The following is a 20,074-nucleotide window of genomic DNA, read 5'->3' as shown; positions in this document are numbered from 1 at the left end:
TGTTGAACAAATTGCCTAGAAAAGGAATAGCAGCCTTGACGAATATAACAAACGGAGTGATGAGGACCGAATACTACCCAAAGAGATGGAAAACTGCAGAAATGATAGTTTTCAACAAGCCTGGAAAGGAACGGAAATTTCCTCAAAATTATAGACCAATCAGCCTACTATCAGCACTAGGAAAAGTCGTCGAGAGGGTTATCGCCAAAAGGCTGAATGAGGAAACAGAAATGTTGAAGATAATCCCACCCGAACAATTTGGATTTCGACGAGAACACTCGACTGAACTCCAATTACTACGGCTCATAGAATACGTCACCGAAGGAATGCAGACCAAACAGGCCACAGGATTAGTTCTGATGGATATCGAGAGAGCTTTTGATAGAGTATGGCACGAAGGCCTAATCTACAAGATGAAAAGAGCAGAATATTCGACCAAGCTATGCAAGATTATAAGGAATTATCTGAGGAATAGAAACTTTTATGTGAAGATAGATGGAGCAACCTCTCAAACCAGACAATTGGAAGCGGGAGTGCCTCAAGGATCGGTACTTGGACCTCTGCTTTACGTAATATACGTTTATGATATCCCGAAGAATGCTAGGAATATGCTCACCTTGTACGCAGATGACACAGGAATAGCGTTCAGACATCGACGCCCAGAGATCATACACCGGAGACTGCAGGAAGCCATAGATGAATTACTCAAATGGTGCATCAAATGGAAAATCCAAATCAATGGAAGAAAGACTCAAGCAATATTACTGCAAAAGAGAAGATTGAGGATGGAAGAAAACCTTGAAGTTGATGGACAAGAGGTTGAATGGAAAAATGAAGCAACATACCTAGGAGTGACGCTTGACAGAGGACTTACATGGAAAAACCACATCAAATGTGCTGTTGATAAAACAAAAGCCGCAATGAGTAAACTTTATCCACTCATAGGCAGAAGAAGTCATATGAATAAGAACATCAAGTTGACGATGATTAAAACTATTGCGCGACCACAACTCACATATGGATCGGCGGCATGGGGCTTCGCAGCCAAGACCCACATCAAGAGAATACAGGCCACTGAGAATAAACTCCTTAGAATGGCGATGGACGTACCCTGGTTTGTTAGGAACAAACAAATCTACAAGGACTTGGAATGGGAACCAGTTACAGAATTTATGAAGAGAAAGGCGGAAAGGATATTCGACAAAGCCAAACAACATCCAAATGAGGAACTACGAAGATTAGTCGACTACGATCCAACAGAAGAAGCTAGAAGGTCAAGAACCTACCACCGAAGACCGAGAGATCAGTTAAGGATTTAAATGTAACCAAAGAAGAGCTTAACCTATAAAAGCTATAGGCAGCATACAACTATCAACACGACTATGATCGTGTGAGAGTCCAGAAACCATAAGAGTCAACTGGTTAATAGGCAAAATGCCCGGAACCTATGAAGAAGCAGTTAAGGGTTTTTAGTGGGTCTCGAGCTCAGAGAGTGAGAATCCCCACACTGTTCCCCCTCAGCAGAGGGTGTGTTCGTCTGTTTGCAGATTTTCCCCCTGCTACACCAAAAAAAAAAAAAATGGCCCGACGTTAATTTTTCTCTTTTTATAAAATATGCAGCCAATTTCATGCCCTCATTGCTCTATCCATGTATCTATGTCTATGTTATGTATTATTATATTATAATCAATTTCACGTTTTTTTGTGGTTACGGAATCATCAAATTTGTGCTTGTGACTAGCACCACTCGATTATCTCAAGCGATTTTCTCTTGAAAATTACGTAGTGTTTTTTTTGATAATCGAGTACTCGATCTAAGAACATTTGCTGTTGATCTAAAACCCAAGAAATTGTCGTTACTTTTTTTTGGATATATAAATAACCATTTCTGTGAAAAATTCCTTTAATTTTCTTCAAAGATGAGGCTCATTGCAGAAAAACTAAGGATATTATGCGAAAGGTTTCATTCGTTCATTGCTGTATCCCGTTGCCGAGAATAAATCTACAAAAGTATTCAAGAACAAAATTATCGGTGCGATCAAACTGTGACTGCGTGCCCTACTGTGACTGAAGAGACCTAACCATGACATGACCCACAGATCGTTCTACACTCCGGGCGCGTATTGGCATTGTTTATTATGCTGCAACACATACATGGTGTTGCAACGTGGTAAAGAATGACTAAACCAATGCTCTCTCTACCCAGACATATCTTACCACGACTCAGCACAAGCAGGAGTTCAGACATAGTAACCATAGAGAAAGGGTCTCTGGAAGTAACTATTGTAATATGGATATGCCGCCATTCCCCAGATATTGTTCACCTCGTTACAGTCCAACCACGTTCAATTTTGTTTTCTATCGCAATTCCATAGTACGCTTTCATAAAAAAAAAGAAGAATATACTATAGCCAAAAATAATTTATTAAGCCACACTTAAATATAATAAAAAATAATATATAGTCAATGGTTTATCAAGATGAATATTTTCATTCAGACTTTCACCTTTTAGGATTGTTTGGCATTTCTTTCTTGAATGGCCTTTTTATCATGAATATGTTTTGCGCAGATTGATGCACCATCACGTATAACTTTTTTTCGGCTCACTGATGTTGTCTGAATAGTGAGATATTGAATATTTCATGGCCATATCAACCGTTTTATTTTTCGATGCTATTTTACTAATGCGTTCAAAATTTTCTGCTTTTATTATTCGATGAAATTCTTCAGAAATTCAGTAATTTCCGCGAAGCTGCTAAGGATTTCCAACTTCTTTAATTTTCGGGCATCGACTTTCGGTACTACGAAAAACTTTGACCACTCGAGATCGAGAGCCCGAGTACGAAATGTCCTGAGCTGTCGGGGAAACCGAAAGTTGCTGCTGGTCGGCCACACACGGTAACTTTTTCTGGACATTTCTTGATGCTGGCTACCCGAAAGTCCCGAAAAACGCCTTGTGAGTGGCCTGCATAAGCTCTCAATATTGACTTCTTATCATGGAGGTACCTACCACCATGGTTTTAACGCAGTAAACAATGCCTCGACAATGAGCCAGTTTCCATATCACAATAGTTACTTCGTCTGAACACCTACCTGCGCTGAGTCATGGTAAGGTATGTCTGGGTAGAGAGAGCATTGTTTCAGTCATTCTTTACCGCGTTGCAACACCATGTATGCGTTGCAGCATAGTAAACAATGCCAATACGCACTCCGGGCATGGATAGTCACCAATCTTGAAAGAATTCGTAGTAAAGGAGTCATGGAATTGAGTTCACAATGATGAAACAATACTAAACAAAATAATTTTCTGGGAGAACACATTTTTGGAAACCTTATGGTTAGAGATTTTTTTGAGAAAAATTGTTTCTTTGACGAAATATTGTACTTGTTGTGTCTGATGATGTCGTTTCATGACGAAACCGGGGACACACAAAGAAGTGGAGAGTTTTTATGGGATTGAAAATATAGACCTTTGTTCCTTCTTGTTTATTTATTCATTGTTCACCGTCCCATACTTTATGGATACACTACTATTAAAATAACAACTACAATGTCATTCCCAAAACGCGGTTAAAAACACCTTGTTTTGCTGAAAAAGCATTAGATTTTGTACCCCAATGAAACGTCAAAAACCCATGAAATAGCGGGTGACTATTCAGCTGATTTGCATCCTTCTCAAAGAGTATGTGGCTCTTTGGCCAGTCTCCTGATTCATAATTTCATCAGATGATTAATTGGGAAATAACAAGTGAGCAGATAGAAACGAATATTCGATATTTCTATCGAACCAAAACTGATTTTGATATCTCGTTTTGTATATTTTTTTCTTTTTAGCTGACAGCCCTTTATCCGTTAAATTCCTGCCCTCAGGTTAGCCTCGAGTTTAAATGGGTGTTGATACGGCTATGGCCCGCTCGTCTTGTTTTACTAACACGAGGAAAAAGGGAGGCAGGCAAAGGGAGGCTCAGGTGCAAATGAGACAGCGTCGAGCTCACCGCGAGAATCCGCAACTTGATAATCTTCCACGCTCAAGACTTATCAAATATTAATTATAAAGGAATAGCTTTTCAATGCACAGTTGACTACTACAAACAACATTCCGTTTTAATGAGACCGATGGAGTTTGATTGCCGTCATTGTGATGCATTGAAGTTTGCTAGAGAAATATCAGGATTAGGTATGCTTCCTGAACATCAAGATGTAATTGCTATTACTACAATAGATGGATGACGTTGCAGTTGTGACCGCGCGATATTGTTTGAACATGTAATATGTCACAATGTATTGGTACGTCGATCTACTTTTCAAGAGGGGCACACTTTAGGCATGCTACCTTGCTTCTAACTTCACCTCTGAGCGGGGGTGAGTGCAACCCCTAGTTTTTGTAATGGGAAGGGGGGTCGAGCTTAGAATATAGAATAACAGGAAGGAGCATATCGCTCATTTCGATTTGACCGGAATAGAGGAGAAATATGGCCGACATATATTTCCGTTTCAACAGTGGCGTAGGACAATGAAGTTTCCAAAAAACTAACTTCAATAGTCAGTTGATTCTGATTAATCAAAAAAATTAGGAAAGCACTGACGTAAAGTCAGAAGCTTTTTCACGCTCGTTCAAATTGATAATCAAAGCGGAAATTCACCCCGCCTAACACTGCTTGGCTATATACTTAATGGTATTAAGGTCTATGACTTAACATCACCTACGCCTATGGAGTGTTATTGTCATGGGATAACCTTGTTATGTCATGAAATTCAGTAACTCATAATTAATACCTGATATTCAGCTTAAAAAATCACCTACCTATGAATTATTCACGCTAAAATATCCAAAATCCTTATTTCCAGCAAATTTTAAGAATCCAAATTACCAAAATTAAGTTAAAACATCACTTTGTTCATTTGGCCACAGATAACAGAATCATTTGACTTCCAAGTCTGCCACTTTTCAAATCAGAACTTGGAAGACCAATATGGCCGTTTCCGTCGCACAATTCCCGTTACATTTATTCGAAAAAGCTCCTTCCTGATATTCTATGTTCTAAGGGGTCGAGTGATACCTCATTTTAAAGCTCTCTCGCTCTAGATTGAAACATTAGAGTTTAAAGTTGGCAGGGTTATTTTTGTTAACATGGCAGCTTGTCAAAATTATTAATTTTATTAGTTTTCTCAAGCTGTCATATTAACAGAAATTACAGTACCAACTTCAAACTCCAGGGTTATAACTACCTACTCAAATAATAAACAATAACTAACTCTACTTAATTAAATATTTAAACTGAAACCCTTCTTGTGCTTGACAGTATCCCAAACGATCGACAAATTGCTGTTGGATCATACATATAGTTTGGCAACTGATATTAGCATATTCGATTCTATATCTTTTAAGTAGGCAATTATTTCGGGTATTGTTTTGTAATCAACATTTTTCAATTTCTAGAGAAAACTAATAATATCAGGAATTTTGACAAGCTGTCATGTTAACAAATATGGCACTAGCAACTTCAAACTCTAGGGCTGTAATCTGGAGCGTATCACTCGACCCTCCCTCCCATCACAAAAACTAGGGGGTGAAGCAGAGGCAATGTATTATGCCTAAAGTGCAAAAAAATTGAATTTATTCCAAAAGATATATCGCAATACATGCTCATATTATGGAGTGTTTATGATGGATATCACTTCCGACAGCTTGATGATAATGATTTTCAACTTTTATTCAACACTTGTTTGACAAATTTAATTTTAGGCCGGGAAACTACCAAGAAATTCAGCTCGATGAATCAGAAAATAAAAACGAATCAACAGACTTTTTAATTCATTGTATCTGCCTGATTTTTGAAAGCACAATGCAAAACGAAGGTTGGATATGTTGCCATAATATTGAAAAATCTCAACCAACCAAAGTTATACAACGGAACACGTTTATTGGTGGAACACCTTCAAAGGTGTAGAAATGTCCATCATAAATTATTTCAGTTCTTGATTTTTTTTTGAGAATTCAAGTACTCAGTGGAGCTGGATTTATATTTGATGAGTCTTCATTTTATATGCTGCTCTACTTCCTTTGTTCAGTGCTATAAATCAGTCCTAATTATGAAGGAAATGAAAGATTTCAGCGATAATTAATTATTCAATTAAGCCTGCTGTGTGCAAAGCTCCCGCGAAATAACAACGCAAACGTCTGGTGGAATATTTTCTCATTCACATTAACTTTTTCCTTTTTCCATGAAGATAAACATGTTTCATTATTACCATGGAAGACCGAATAAAAAATGTTGATCTCGAATTGAAGTAAAGGAATTACACTCACCATAAAGTCGTATAGTCGCATCCGATTTTCCTTTCAGGTTTGATGCAACGCAAGTGTAGCTGGCGTAATCTTCATGCGACACGTTGTGGATTGTGAGGATCATGGCACACTTCGTTCCACTCCTCTTTTCGATAATTGTATACTTTCCCCTATAAGAAAGAAAGATTAACGGTACAAAAACAATACAGATCTGAGGTAATGAGAATTATACAGGGTGGGCAAAATTGGTTGTCTACTGAAGAGATCTCGAGAACTATAGCAGCTAGAAGAAAACGGACGACACATTCTCGAGCTCTTTTTTCTGGACTAATCCAAAACTGAAAACAGATCCAGCCTAACGTTCATAGGTTTTGAGTTATGAACGAAAATTTAGAAATTGTCATTTTCAATGAAGCTGTTTGAACTCATGTTCGAAATCCGTTGTTACATTCTAAAGGAACTTTTTTATGAAGAATGCGAATATGATATTTATAAATTTTTTGATCCAGTCATTACGAAATACGACAGGGATTTCTGATTTTTCAAATGTAAACTATGGTTTAAAGTTCTTTCATTCTGCAATTTTTTTGCTGTTCAAAAAAATATATCATATGTCGTTATTCACATGAATATAACATAAAAAAAAAATCAATACTTTTTCCTGCTTTTCCATTCTCTGTTGAATTTTTAGTAAGCTGGCGTAATCATAGCGACCGTTAAAAATGCATTATGGTTTGTGAACTCCACATAATCCTATGTGAACTCAACCTTCTGTGATAGGAATCACCGACTGTCGAATAATTATTTCTTTTATATACATATGTATATCGAGATCGATATCCTTTAAAAGAGAGTAGAAGACTTTCGTCTGATTATTAAAGAAGAAAATTTATTCAATTATCGTTTTTCTATTCATGAAAGAAACTTAACTCTTTAAGTTTCTTTCATGAATAGAAAAACGATAACTGAATAAATTTTCTTCTTTAATAATCAGACGAAAGTCTTCTGACTCTTCAGTAACATAAATAAAATACGATAGCCATCTATAATTATAATTCTCACAAAAGTAAGATGATGAAAAATAGTTACGTCTGTCAACGGTAGTATTCGAATTGTGAACCATCGTAGGATAAGCATGCCAAAAATCGCGAGAACAAATGATGGCAAATTGATCATCGCAATATTTATTCAGCAATCCGTGATTCCAATCGTAGAGGCTCAGGTTCACAAAATATAATGCATATTCAACGGTTGCTAAGGTAAGCCAGCCTACTTATAACAGAGAATCAAAAGGTACTAAAATGTTTGGAATTTTTTTTTTATTTGATATTCATGTGGATAGCGACATATAATACATTTTTTCTACAAGCGTGCGCGTTCAACATTTTTCCCGCACGCATTTCAAGTTGAAAAGAGTCACTTTTCCAAAACGTGCGGGAAAAACGCCTGCTATTTCTTTCCCGCACGCATTCGCGTGCGGGAATGGATTAGCAGGGGTTTTTCCCGCACGCAAATCTTATAGAATAAATTAATTTCTATCATGTCTCTATGCACCGAACGTCAACGATGAGTAACCCATGGTAACGACATGCAGAATTACGTCTGTCATTTTATATGAATTAATCAAATGAGATATGATCTGTATCGTGCAATTGATATATTTATATATTTCAAGCGCTTGTAGAAAAAATATTGTTCCTAACTCTTGCGGAAAGTGTCTTGCCCGCACTCAACTGCTTACCCGAACTCTGCTTCGCATCGTTCGGGCAATGGCAGTTTCGTGCGGGCAAGTATCACTTTCCGCACTTGATAGGAAAATAACTATTTTAAATCAGCAAAATAATTGTAGCAAGATGAAAAAACTTTCAACCATAGTCAAAAATCCTTGTCGTATCTCGAAAATGGCTGTATCAAAAAATTTGATAATATCATATTCGAATTTGTCATAAAAAAGTGCCCATAGAATGTAACAACGGATTTCGAATACGAGTTCAAATGAGCGAGTTATTCAGCTTCATTGAAAATAACAATTTCTCAATTTTCCTTCATAACTCAAAATCTATGAACGTTAGGCTGGATCTGCTTTCAGTTTTGGATTAGACAAGAAAAAAGAGCTCGAGAGTGTGTCGTCCGTTTTCTACTAGCTGCCATAATTCTCGAGATCCTTCAGTAGACAACGAATTTTGCCCACCCTGTACATGATGATTCAAAACGAAGGGGTATTCAACAAACTGGAGATATATCACTTAATGTTATCTCTAGTAATCTGATCTGTTCTAATTCAAGTATCCCCAAATTATTGAATTCGGCTGTTTCTGGTATTCTCAGACTAGATAGGTAAAATGTTGAGAGGAGTAATGTACTTTTCGTGAAAAGTCCATTAGTGGATATATTCATTTGTCTAGAAGATATAACCAAATTTCGATTCAGAAGATGTGTCATAACTGTTTTATCCTCGACAATTTCTAAAATCGACGAAAACTTTCTACAGGCAGTTTTTCATTGGGAATATAATACTATAATCAACTAAGGGTTGTCTTGTACTGAAGGTGAATACGGATTGTTTTTTTTTTGTTGATTTCATGTTATACAAAAAAGCTTTTCTAATATATGTCGATGTATAATTACTATACTCGAGGCAAATTCGCCATTTTAGTGAAAATCCCATTTTTGATAGAATGCTATGAAACCATTGAACACAAAATTTTCCATTCCCAGTAAATCTCCATCTCTATGAAAATAATCGAAACATTCCGTTCGTAAAATTTCATTTGTTAACCGAAACATCTATAACTTCAATAAAATCGTATAATTCATGTCACACTCAATTTGAATATATATCCTGCAGAATTTCAACAATCAAGTGGGGGAAAGGAAACAATCTGAATATAGAAACCCTTGACGATCGATTTCGTCTAATGTGCCATCATCAGGCAAGCTGAAATACAAAAAAAATAAAAACATATATGTTCCTTTAAATGAACAAACAATTCATGATGCCAACTGAGTTCCTAATTGTGTTGTTATGAAGTGGGTGTGTCTACTGCTCATTCAGATGAATACATCGATATATACCTTTCCCCTTGGTGAAATTTTAGTGTATAATCTTTTACAACTCTCATTCATGAGAGTTTTTGATTATTCTGACGCCTGAAGAAGGCCCAATAAAGAAGCCGAAACATTGCTGAAAGAATAGTGTTTGGATTTTCCTGTTCTTTGGACCGATACTTGTATTTTACATAATTATGAAATACCATCAACAAGAATATTTATTTCTTGATGTTAAATATAATTGAAATCCCGGGTGGTAAAATATTTGCGAGGGTCAAGAAAAGAATAACAGATCAATGAATCAAGGGGATGTCAATCAACTTGTCACATTGGAAAAGAACCAAGAGAAAAACTGATGTAAATAAGAGAATATACCAATTGGGCTAAATACAGCCAATTAATACAATCGGAAATAACAGAAATCCCAACAATAAGCACTCCAGAAGATCTGGAATGTGCGGTTGATAATTTGGAAAAGATTATATTAAAAGCTTACGAAAAAAGTACGAGAAGAGTGAAGAGACCAGCACCAAGTCATCCGCATGGAGATACGCCTAAAGAAGTAAAAGATCCTATACGAGAAAATCGAATATTCTGAAAAATGATCTGAATAAAAGTAGCCTCAACCGCCATAGCCAAGTTCTGAAAAAAGCCCGGAAAGATCTAAGAACAAGCAGATGGAACAAAAGGGTTGAAGAAATCAATACCATTGATCATTCTGCATGGAGAATCTAAAAAAGCCTACGAGAAGAAAAGACTAAACTTCTACCGCTACACGCAGAAAGGGGAATGGCGTATACCAATACTGATAAGGCAGATGCATTGGCGGACTCGATCGAGCAAGAATCGAGAATTAATTATAGGATAGACGACGATAATGAAGATTTGGAAGAACTGGTTGAAAAAAATGAAGAAGAAATGGATGAATTACCAGCGGCTGAAATAGACAAACCAACAACGCCAAATGAAATTAGGGAAATAATTATACTTCATTCACTTTTATTTTAGCAGTCGGTTGGCCATGGAAATTTGACACATTTCACTCTGTATAGTACGAAAATGTGGGGTAATGAAGCTTGTCAAAACATTTTTGGGTTTTAAATCAACGCTATGTTGCCCGTTCTACGTAAAAGTTTCTGTTATTACGTACTTTATCACATAGTCGAATCTCTTCGGAAAATATGTGACGAATATAATTGAAGTTTATACAAACTGATTGAAGGCATACCAAATCCAGTTATTTGCATGGAAAATACAAGAGATCAGTATAATATGCACTAGCTTGAGGAGAGTTAATATTCGTTTTCTTCTTTGGCTAACATCATTTGTAGATTTCAAAAATATTAACCCGAAGATGAAATGCATATGATGCAGTGGTTGGGAATGGGTATCTCCCGAAGGAATTAACAGATAATTACAAGAATGTTAAATTCTTCCACAAAAATCATCTTGCATCAATATAAGTAAAAGGAATTGAAGGAAGTTTCAAGTTAAGATGAACTTCACTTTTGAACAAAAATTTCACATGAATAAGCAATTAACAGGACAACTGGCGCGTATTTGTGGCTATTTATCTTAATACATTGATACAATTATAATAATTAGGTATTTATTGGTACCTTAAGACATTTTCAATGTATAGGACAAGTCAAATGAAAAATAGAAAAATCCATTTTAGGAAACTTATTCTCCGATTACATTTATCGAAAATCCTGTAGTAAACTTTCGCATTAATTCACTCAAACATAAAATTCTCAAATGCCACCACTTTTTTGGGTCTCCCAATAGAAGGAAATTCTTTGTCATCCTCTTCATTCACAATCTTTCTGATTGTGGAAATATCCAGCTGAAATATAAGATGTTTAGATTCAGATGAAACATTATATAAATTCTCTTACATTGAATATGTTCGCTACCATCTGACGTATTGTGGATTTTAGAATATCAGGGTATAACTATTTGAATGAGCCGACCTGAATTCTAAATAGCACTTCCTGAAACCCTGTCTCTTTTTTCAATCACTTTAGGCATTTTCGTAATAAAAATTGATAATAGTTGTGGCAACGGCGTTATGACATTAACGACATTTCATGAGTGCCAACCTAACTTCGTTCTAGTTACAAAAACTTGAGAAAATTATTTCATGGCCAACCGACTGCTAAAATAAATTTGAATGAAGTATAGAAGTTTGAAGAAGAGGTGAGCTAGCGGAAGAGATAAAATAACGAATGTTATGTTAAAGAAATTACCTAGAAAAGGTATAGCCGCTCTAAAAAATATCGTGAATGAAATTATGAGGGCACAATACTACCCAGAAAGATGGTAAACAGCGGAAGTCATAGTGTTCAATAAACCATTCAAACAGAAGAAGTTCCCACAAAACTACATATCGAAGATAAGTCTACTGTCGGCGTTAGGAAAAGTAGTAGAAAGAATTATAGCCAAAAGGCTAAATGAGGAAACCGAAAATCTGAAACTAATACCATCAGAACAGTTCGGATTCAGAAGAGAGCATTCAACAGAGCAACAATTATTAAGGCTCATAGAATACCTTACAGAGGGATTCAAAAATAAACAAGCTACAGGTCTTGTTTAACTAGACGTCGCCAGATCATTCGACAGAGTATGGCATGAAGGATTAATATATAAGATGATAAGGTTAATCAGGAATTATTTCAAAAATAGAAGATTGCACGTGAAAGTGGAAGGAAAATGTTCCACAACAAGAGATATAGAGGCTGGAGTACACCAAGGGTCAGTGCTTTGGTCACTTCTATACAACATAAACATTCACGATATTCTGAAGAATCCAAGAACCATCCTAACGTTATATGCTGATGACACAGGCATAGCAACTCGACACCGCAACCCAGAAGTAATAGAACGAGTTCTACAAGAAACGAGTGACCCACAACGAATCTAGATGTTTACGGGAAAAAATCGATTGGAAAAATGAAGCCAAATATTTAGAAAAAATGCTTGACAAAGAACTTACTTGAAAAAGTCATATCAAAATAGCAATCGACAAAACGAAAGCAGCGATAAATAGGCTACCCTCTGATAGGAAGTAGAAGCCACATGTCGAAAGAGACAAAATTGAAGATTATTAAAGCCGTTAAGGCCTCAACTGACTTATGGAACAGTCGCCTGGGGTTTCGCGGCAAAGAGCCATATAAAAAGAATTCAGGCCACTGAAAACAAGCTGTTACGATGTGTAATAGATGCACCTTAGTTTGTCAGGAATAGACAGATTTATAGGGACCTAAAATGGGAAACCATAACGGAATTCATGAACAGAAAAGCAGAGAAATTATTCGAAACAGCGAAAAACCATCCGAATCAAGAACTCAGGAGAATGCGAATTTACCGAAAGAGATTAAAATAAGAAAAGAAACTTATTGAATAATCCAATAAAGTATTAACCGTTAAAGGATAAACACATAAAGTCCAACACGTTAGTGTGCGAGAAGAAAACAGACTGAGAGGTGAACGGTTTATAGGCAAATGCCCGGAACCAATATTCAAGAAGCAGTTAAGGGTTTTTAGTGGGTCTCGAGCTCAGGAGAGTGAGAATCCTCACACTTGTTCCCCCTCTGGAGAGGGTGGTTCGTCTGACTTGCAGATTTTCTCCCTGCTACACCAAAATAAAGTCATCTGCCGATATTTTGGATAGCAGAAGCCCTAGCTCCACTTATTTATCATTCGGAGACATCAACACATCTAGTGTTCAAGCACGTTCAAGCTAAAAAAATATATTTGAAAAATTCATTATTGAACTATAAACTATTTCATTATTATCAAATATTACTTACGAGGAATGACCAGTAAGAACAATCTAGGTGAATGTATTATTTCATTAGTGTATTTGCTTTGCAATTTGGAGAAGTTTGTATTGATGAAAATATGGATTTTTTGTACATTGAATATTCACTATGTGAATTTCTTTCGAAGAAAGATATAACCCGTCATTCTTCATAAGATTCGATAATTTCGAAAGAATTTATAGTTCAATAAAATATTTTTCAAATATAATTTTCAAGCGACGTAATCGAACACTTTGTGTCTGTTGATGATTCAGCAAGATGAATAATAATAATTGAGAACAGGATTGTATTCTGAAAAGTGAACCTGAAATATGTTCGGTTTATCTTCTGAAACAAGTGCCATGCGAAGTGAAAATTGAATCTGAAAATGAAAATTCTTCAATTAACAGATCCAAAAAATATAGATTTTGATATTTGAAAAATAAATCTCAATATTTGGAGTTTCATCATGATAAGCTGCGAACTGCCTGTGCCATCTCGAAGGGCTATTGGAAGTTAACGAGCCCAAAAATTTTCATCATAATCGAACTAGACATTCTCGGATATCGAAAATTCAAGCCGAAATTCATAAATCACCCTGTATATCCGAATATAAAGACCTTCGGATACAAAAGAAGCAATTAGAGTATGGCCAATCACTCTAGGTTGAATAATTGAATTCGTCTTCCTTATAAGTGATTTGAAAATACAAAAACATTAGCATTCTATAAAGAAAAGATAAACAATATGTTCTTAAACATTGACTAAACCATAATTCAAACATGGGAAACATGGAAAACTTGGAACTTCTCAAGAAAGTCGTATTCGGAGATATGCTCAAAGGTTAAAATTATAATAACTTCACTAAGGGCCCCTCATTATCACGAGATGAATAAAGATGTTTTCAACAGACTAAGATAAATTTTTCATGAAAGCTCACATTTAGCACTAAAATTGTCGAAAATCTCCTCCGTTCCTAAATGTGAACAAACAAGTGTCTATTAACTTTTCACCTTCAAAAATTGTCACAAGGTGGCGCATCGCTTACTAGTAAGTCCCAATAAATATAATAATTTTGTCAGAAGCAATATAAAAATTGATATATAGCAATTTTTAGGTGACAAATTGGATATATGTAACTTAGTTCAATGTTTGGCACCTAGAGGGCGCTAGGTGCGCCTGTTTTTGGTACAGTGACTCTATCAAACACAGTGGCGACAATTGGAAATTTAACAATTAACACATTTAACAACAACAACATTTAACAATATGGCGGCTTAGAAGCACAGATTTCAATGCTATGATCTCTAATTCGGAATGCGGATTGGCTGACGTCACGTCACGTGACCAAATCCACCATATTCTTGCTAAAACGATGAAAAACGAGACCACAATTATCGCCACTGTCTCGTTAGAGTCACTGTAGTTTTTGGGGCAATGGCAGTATCTCATTTGATTATCGTAAAAAGTTGTCATATTAATAACGCGGTACCTCTGGATACATATCAGCCAAAATCGAACAATAATATGAAACCTTGAGCCATCTGACAGACTAAATAAAACTGATAAATAATATTTCGCTGCCAGAATCCTATTCTGACTAGAATATTCCATAACACCGAACAGAATTTCATTTCCTCTCTGATGAAACAATATTCGTTACAAAACCATTCAAGTTGAGCACAAAGGTATCGATTCATAATATAGTTTTTCCGAAATGAAGTCGAGTCCAGCGGAAACGCGATGAAAGCTTTGACTTCCATAAAGAGTTCTGTCAGAATTTTTTCAGCAAATTCAGAGTTGAAATAAGTTGAGCTAACTTCACGGAGTTATGGAATTATTTCCAGGAACCCACGAACGTGCTTCGACCAACTTGGTCTAATTGATTGCCCTTTTCGAATTGCTGCAGTTCACATGGAACCTTTCTCCTCCCCTCGCGAACGTTACAGAATTATTGCTTGCTCACCCTTTCGTGAAAAAATAAATATGAAGGAATATATAGTTATCGAATGAATTTTCTGTGAGATTTTTCGCATTCAATTTGTATCATTACTTGAAGAAACACTTTCCAGATGAAGATCCAAAAATTTTGTTTGCTCTACATTAACGGTAAATTGTAAATTCAACCATTCCGTAATTGCAGCTTTGATCTGTCAGAACAGTTTGATGCGAATGATGATTCGACATGACAGAATTCATTGAACCTGATTCATAAAAAAATTCCATAAACTTATCCAATGAATCTATGTTTGTGAACGCTCCATCAATTGTAGAGTGTGTCCGTGAAACTTACATGCGAAACATTAGTAGTTGGGGAGCCGACGATGCTTAATCAGGATTTACTCGAGCTCGAGCGTCGTGGAGGCCTAGTGGATTTTGAAGATTAGAAGGTAGAAAGGAAAAAAGTTCTATGATGCACTTATGCACTTTCAGCGGTGGGGAAAGCATCTGCGGGTTTTCGTATGTAAAAAAAAATCGTCAGGTGTAAATATTCGAGCGTATCAGATTAAGATAGTGTATATGCCCTACGTGTGTCTGATAATAAACTCATGTTAATCTGACTGTTTCCGTGGTGGGGCTGGCCGTACGGACGAGATAAAAATGGTAAAAAAATTTCCGAGCGTGTCAAATTTTTAGAGAATATGTATGGACACAAAGGAAGCTATACATTTCAAGAGACTGACATTTCGGACGTGATGCAAGATCACAGCGGTATTTCGAAAATGCAAAGAAAACGTTACTTGTACATACTTGAGCGTGTCAGATTTTTATGAGGATGGTTAATGTCGGTGTTGCAGACGTGTTGACCCATTGATCTGACACTAATCGGGGGAAGTTTTCTTAATCTGACAATTTGACTCGCAGTTTGAAGATGATAAAAAGGAATTTTTTCAAATATCCCCGTATCCTACTTTCAACAGTTCCTTCATCGATTTCATGAAAGTAGATAAAAAAAATCTATACAATTTTTGTCAGAAGCAATTTTTCACACCCTCAACCGTTTTCGAGCTAAAAGGTGATAAGTGCGAGGAGCTTAGCCACACATGCGAAAGGTCAAGCTCAATGTAGAAACCCTGTCTAATGTACATTCATTGCCATATATCTCAAAAACGTTCTAATGTAAAAAAACTGCTTCGGCTAAAATTTGTAGGAAATGTAATGCTCTACAACTTTTATAATGAATGCTGAAACAATTTGAAGCCCAGGAGTGGAGATAATTCAGATTTTTGTGACCTTGGCCAGTTCTTATTGTTTCGGCTTGCTGAAACTATCAGATTATATCGAGAATTATATTTTCTCCGTTATTTTTTTTTTTTTTTTTTTTTTTTTTTTTTTTTTTTTTTTTTTTTGGTGTAGCAGGGGGAAAATCTGCAAACAGACGAACACACCCTCTCCTGAGGGGGAACAGTGTGGGGATTCTCACTCTCTGAGCTCGAGACCCACTAAAAACCCTTAACTGCTTCTTCATAGGTTCCGGGCATTTTGCCTATTAACCAGTTGACTCTTATGGTTTCTGGACTCTCACATGATCGTAGTCGTGTTGATATTTGTATGCTGCCTATAGCTTTTATAGGTTAAGCTCTTCTTTGGTTACATTTAAATCCTTAACTGATCTCTCGGTCTTCGGTGGTAGGTTCTTGACCTTCTAGCTTCTTCTGTTGGGTCGTAGTCGACTAATCTTCGTAGTTCCTCATTTGGATGTTGTTTGGCTTTGTCGAATATCCTTTCCGCCTTTCTCTTCATAAATTCTGTAACTGGTTCCCATTCCAAGTCCTTGTAGATTTGTTTGTTCCTAACAAACCAGGGTACGTCCATCGCCATTCTAAGGAGTTTATTCTCAGTGGCCTGTATTCTCTTGATGTGGGTCTTGGCTGCGAAGCCCCATGCCGCCGATCCATATGTGAGTTGTGGTCGCGCAATAGTTTTAATCATCGTCAACTTGATGTTCTTATTCATATGACTTCTTCTGCCTATGAGTGGATAAAGTTTACTCATTGCGGCTTTTGTTTTATCAACAGCACATTTGATGTGGTTTTTCCATGTAAGTCCTCTGTCAAGCGTCACTCCTAGGTATGTTGCTTCATTTTTCCATTCAACCTCTTGTCCATCAACTTCAAGGTTTTCTTCCATCCTCAATCTTCTCTTTTGCAGTAATATTGCTTGAGTCTTTCTTCCATTGATTTGGATTTTCCATTTGATGCACCATTTGAGTAATTCATCTATGGCTTCCTGCAGTCTCCGGTGTATGATCTCTGGGCGTCGATGTCTGAACGCTATTCCTGTGTCATCTGCGTACAAGGTGAGCATATTCCTAGCATTCTTCGGGATATCATAAACGTATATTACGTAAAGTAGAGGTCCAAGTACCGATCCTTGAGGCACTCCCGCTTCCAATTGTCTGGTTTGAGAGGTTGCTCCATCTATCTTCACATAAAAGTTTCTATTCCTCAGATAGTTCCTTATAATCTTGCATAGCTTGGTCGAATATCCTGCTTTTTTCATCTTGTAGATTAGGCCTTCATGCCATACTCTATCAAAAGCTCTCTCGATATCCATCAGAACTAATCCTGTGGCCTGTTTTGTCTGCATTCCTTCGGTGACGTATTCTATGAGCCGTAGTAATTGGAGTTCAGTCGAGTGTTCTCGTCTAAATCCAAATTGTTCGGGTGGGATTATCTTCAACATTTCTGTTTCCTCATTTAGCCTTTTGGCGATAACCCTCTCGACGACTTTTCCTAGTGCTGATAGTAGGCTGATCGGTCTATAATTTTGAGGAAATTTCCGTTCCTTTCCTGGCTTGTTGAAAACTATCATTTCTGCAGTTTTCCATCTCTTTGGGTAGTATTCGGTCCTCATCACTCCGTTTGTTATATTCGTCAAGGCTGCTATTCCTTTTCTAGGCAATTTCTTCAACATATAATTCGTTATCCTATCTTCTCCCGGTGCTTTCCGGTTTTTCAGTTTCATTAAGATCTCTTTGATTTCTGTTGGTGAAGCCGGTTTTGGAATGATTTCGGCTTCCGGTGGTTCCATCATCAGTTCTTCGTTTGCCTCCACTTCTTCTTCTAGATCTTCATTGTCATCATCATTTCTGTAGTTTATTCTGGCTTCTCTCTCAATTGTGTCGGCAAGTGCTTCGGCTTTTTCAAGTCTCGTATATACCATTCCGTTTGCTCCATGCAGTGGAGGTATAACTGTCTGTTCTCGTCGTAAGCGTTTTTGCATTTTCCAAGCCGAGTGATCTAATGTATTCAGTTCCCTTAATCTCTGGTGCCATCTGTTATTACGCAGTTCTGTTAAAGCATTTTTCAATATCTGACTATGCTTATTCAGTTTCTTCTTGTCTTCATCTCTTTTTGTTGTTCTGTAGATTTTCCTGAGTCTTCTGTTCTTTTTTATAAGTTCTTTTATTTCCCTTGGCGTATCTCCATGTGAATGTTTCGGAATTGGTTTCCTTATTCTCTTGGTGCTTTCTTCATAGGCTTCTTTTATATGATTTTCCAATTTTTCAACTGCTTCATCTAATTCATCCTGGGTGTTTATTTGGGGAATTTCCCTGATTTTCTCCTGAAGTAAATTCTTATATTTCTCCCAGTCTGTGCGATCCTTGGTTTGTGTCTCTTCTTCGTTTCTTGGGCCATGTCCCACTATGAATTCTATGGGATTGTGGTCTGAAGTTCCGTCTTCTATTGTATCAATGCTGATTTCTTCAGTGATGTCTTTCATTACGACAATGTCCAGTACATCGGGTAGTCCATTTACTCTTGGTATGTAGGTCGGTATATCAGGTCCTATCACAACTGCATTAAGTTTTTCAGCATAAATCTTCAGTCTTCTCCCGTTTGTATTTTCCACCCTACTGTTCCATTCCTGCGATTTGCAGTTAAGATCACCAATTATGATTTTCGGGTGTCTTCCTTCTAGTAGCATTTTTAGATCCTCTTCCAGCATGTCCTTATCCGGTGATTTATAAGTTGAAATAATCTTCACTTGCCCTCGATTAGTATTCACAATAATCGATATTGCTTCTACTTCTTGTCCATTGAATATTTGGTCGAAATGGTGATCCATATTCCTTCTAGCCAGTATAGCAACGCCACCTGTGCTGTTAGGTCTATCATTTCTGTAAATATTGTAATTGGGAAATGCTATCCGAACGTTGGGGTTAAGTCTCGTTTCTTGGAGAGCTATGACATCCGGTCTCTTCTCTTCAATCAGTTCTTCGAATTCTGATCTGCGGGCTCTCAATCCTTCGACGTTCCAAGAGACGATTATGAGATTGTTCTTTATCGTCGTGTCAGCCATTAAATATTCTTAATAATTTGCTGCATCTTCTTCTCAATCTCTTTCTCCAGATTCTGCATCATCGTGCTGAGGAGGTTTTTCGTGAACTTATCCAGTTCCTCAGTGATTCCAGAAATTCCTTTTCTGGTTTCGGCTTTTTTGACGGTTTTTGCCTTTTCCGTCTTTTTCTCTGGTTTCTTCGTCTCTTTGACTGCTTTGGTTGCAGTTTATTATTGAATCATAACCATCAAAATAAGAATTTTTTTTTTGCAAGTTTGGCACCCTCCCACACATTTTGGTCACGTTTAAATTGTCAGATTAAGGCCCGGTACTTCCACGTACGAATTACTGAATTTATTTGTCTGATAACGCTTATTCTTAGGATAAGTAAAAATGGTGTCTTTTTACTATCAGATAGTGTTATTCATCGAATAAATGATCCCTATTCTGCCAAATATGAATATAGACCGAATGCCGGTACTTGTTTATTGGTAGAATTTTTCAGATTCCTGATGTATGGTTATTTACATCGTGTTTTGTACGAAATATTTGCTTTCCAGTTAAAATGATGACGCCTTCTACCTTCTACAATGGGGTGTCTGATCATACACTAATGAGTTAAAAGTAGTATACCGTGTTTTTTAAA

At 36.7% G+C, this 20,074-nt stretch overlaps 1 protein-coding gene across 2 annotated transcripts in view; it reads right to left on the bottom strand.

Annotated features, from left to right (window-relative positions):
• The window catches only part of LOC123315696 (lachesin-like), a 207,571-nt gene that overhangs the window by 33,321 nt on the left and 154,176 nt on the right, over nucleotides 1–20,074 (bottom strand). For both annotated transcript variants that reach the window (XM_044901524.1, XM_044901525.1), the window contains exon 7: nucleotides 6,311–6,459. In XM_044901524.1, coding sequence (XP_044757459.1) covers nucleotides 6,311–6,459 — 149 coding nt within the window. The remainder of the gene's footprint in view (nucleotides 1–6,310; nucleotides 6,460–20,074) is intronic.

This window comes from Coccinella septempunctata, chromosome 6, assembly GCF_907165205.1.
Source record: "Coccinella septempunctata chromosome 6, icCocSept1.1, whole genome shotgun sequence".
In the NCBI taxonomy this organism is placed as follows: domain Eukaryota; kingdom Metazoa; phylum Arthropoda; class Insecta; order Coleoptera; family Coccinellidae; genus Coccinella; species Coccinella septempunctata.
The sequence above is the reverse complement of the archived record's forward strand: the minus strand, read 5'-3'. Positions and strand labels throughout refer to the sequence as shown.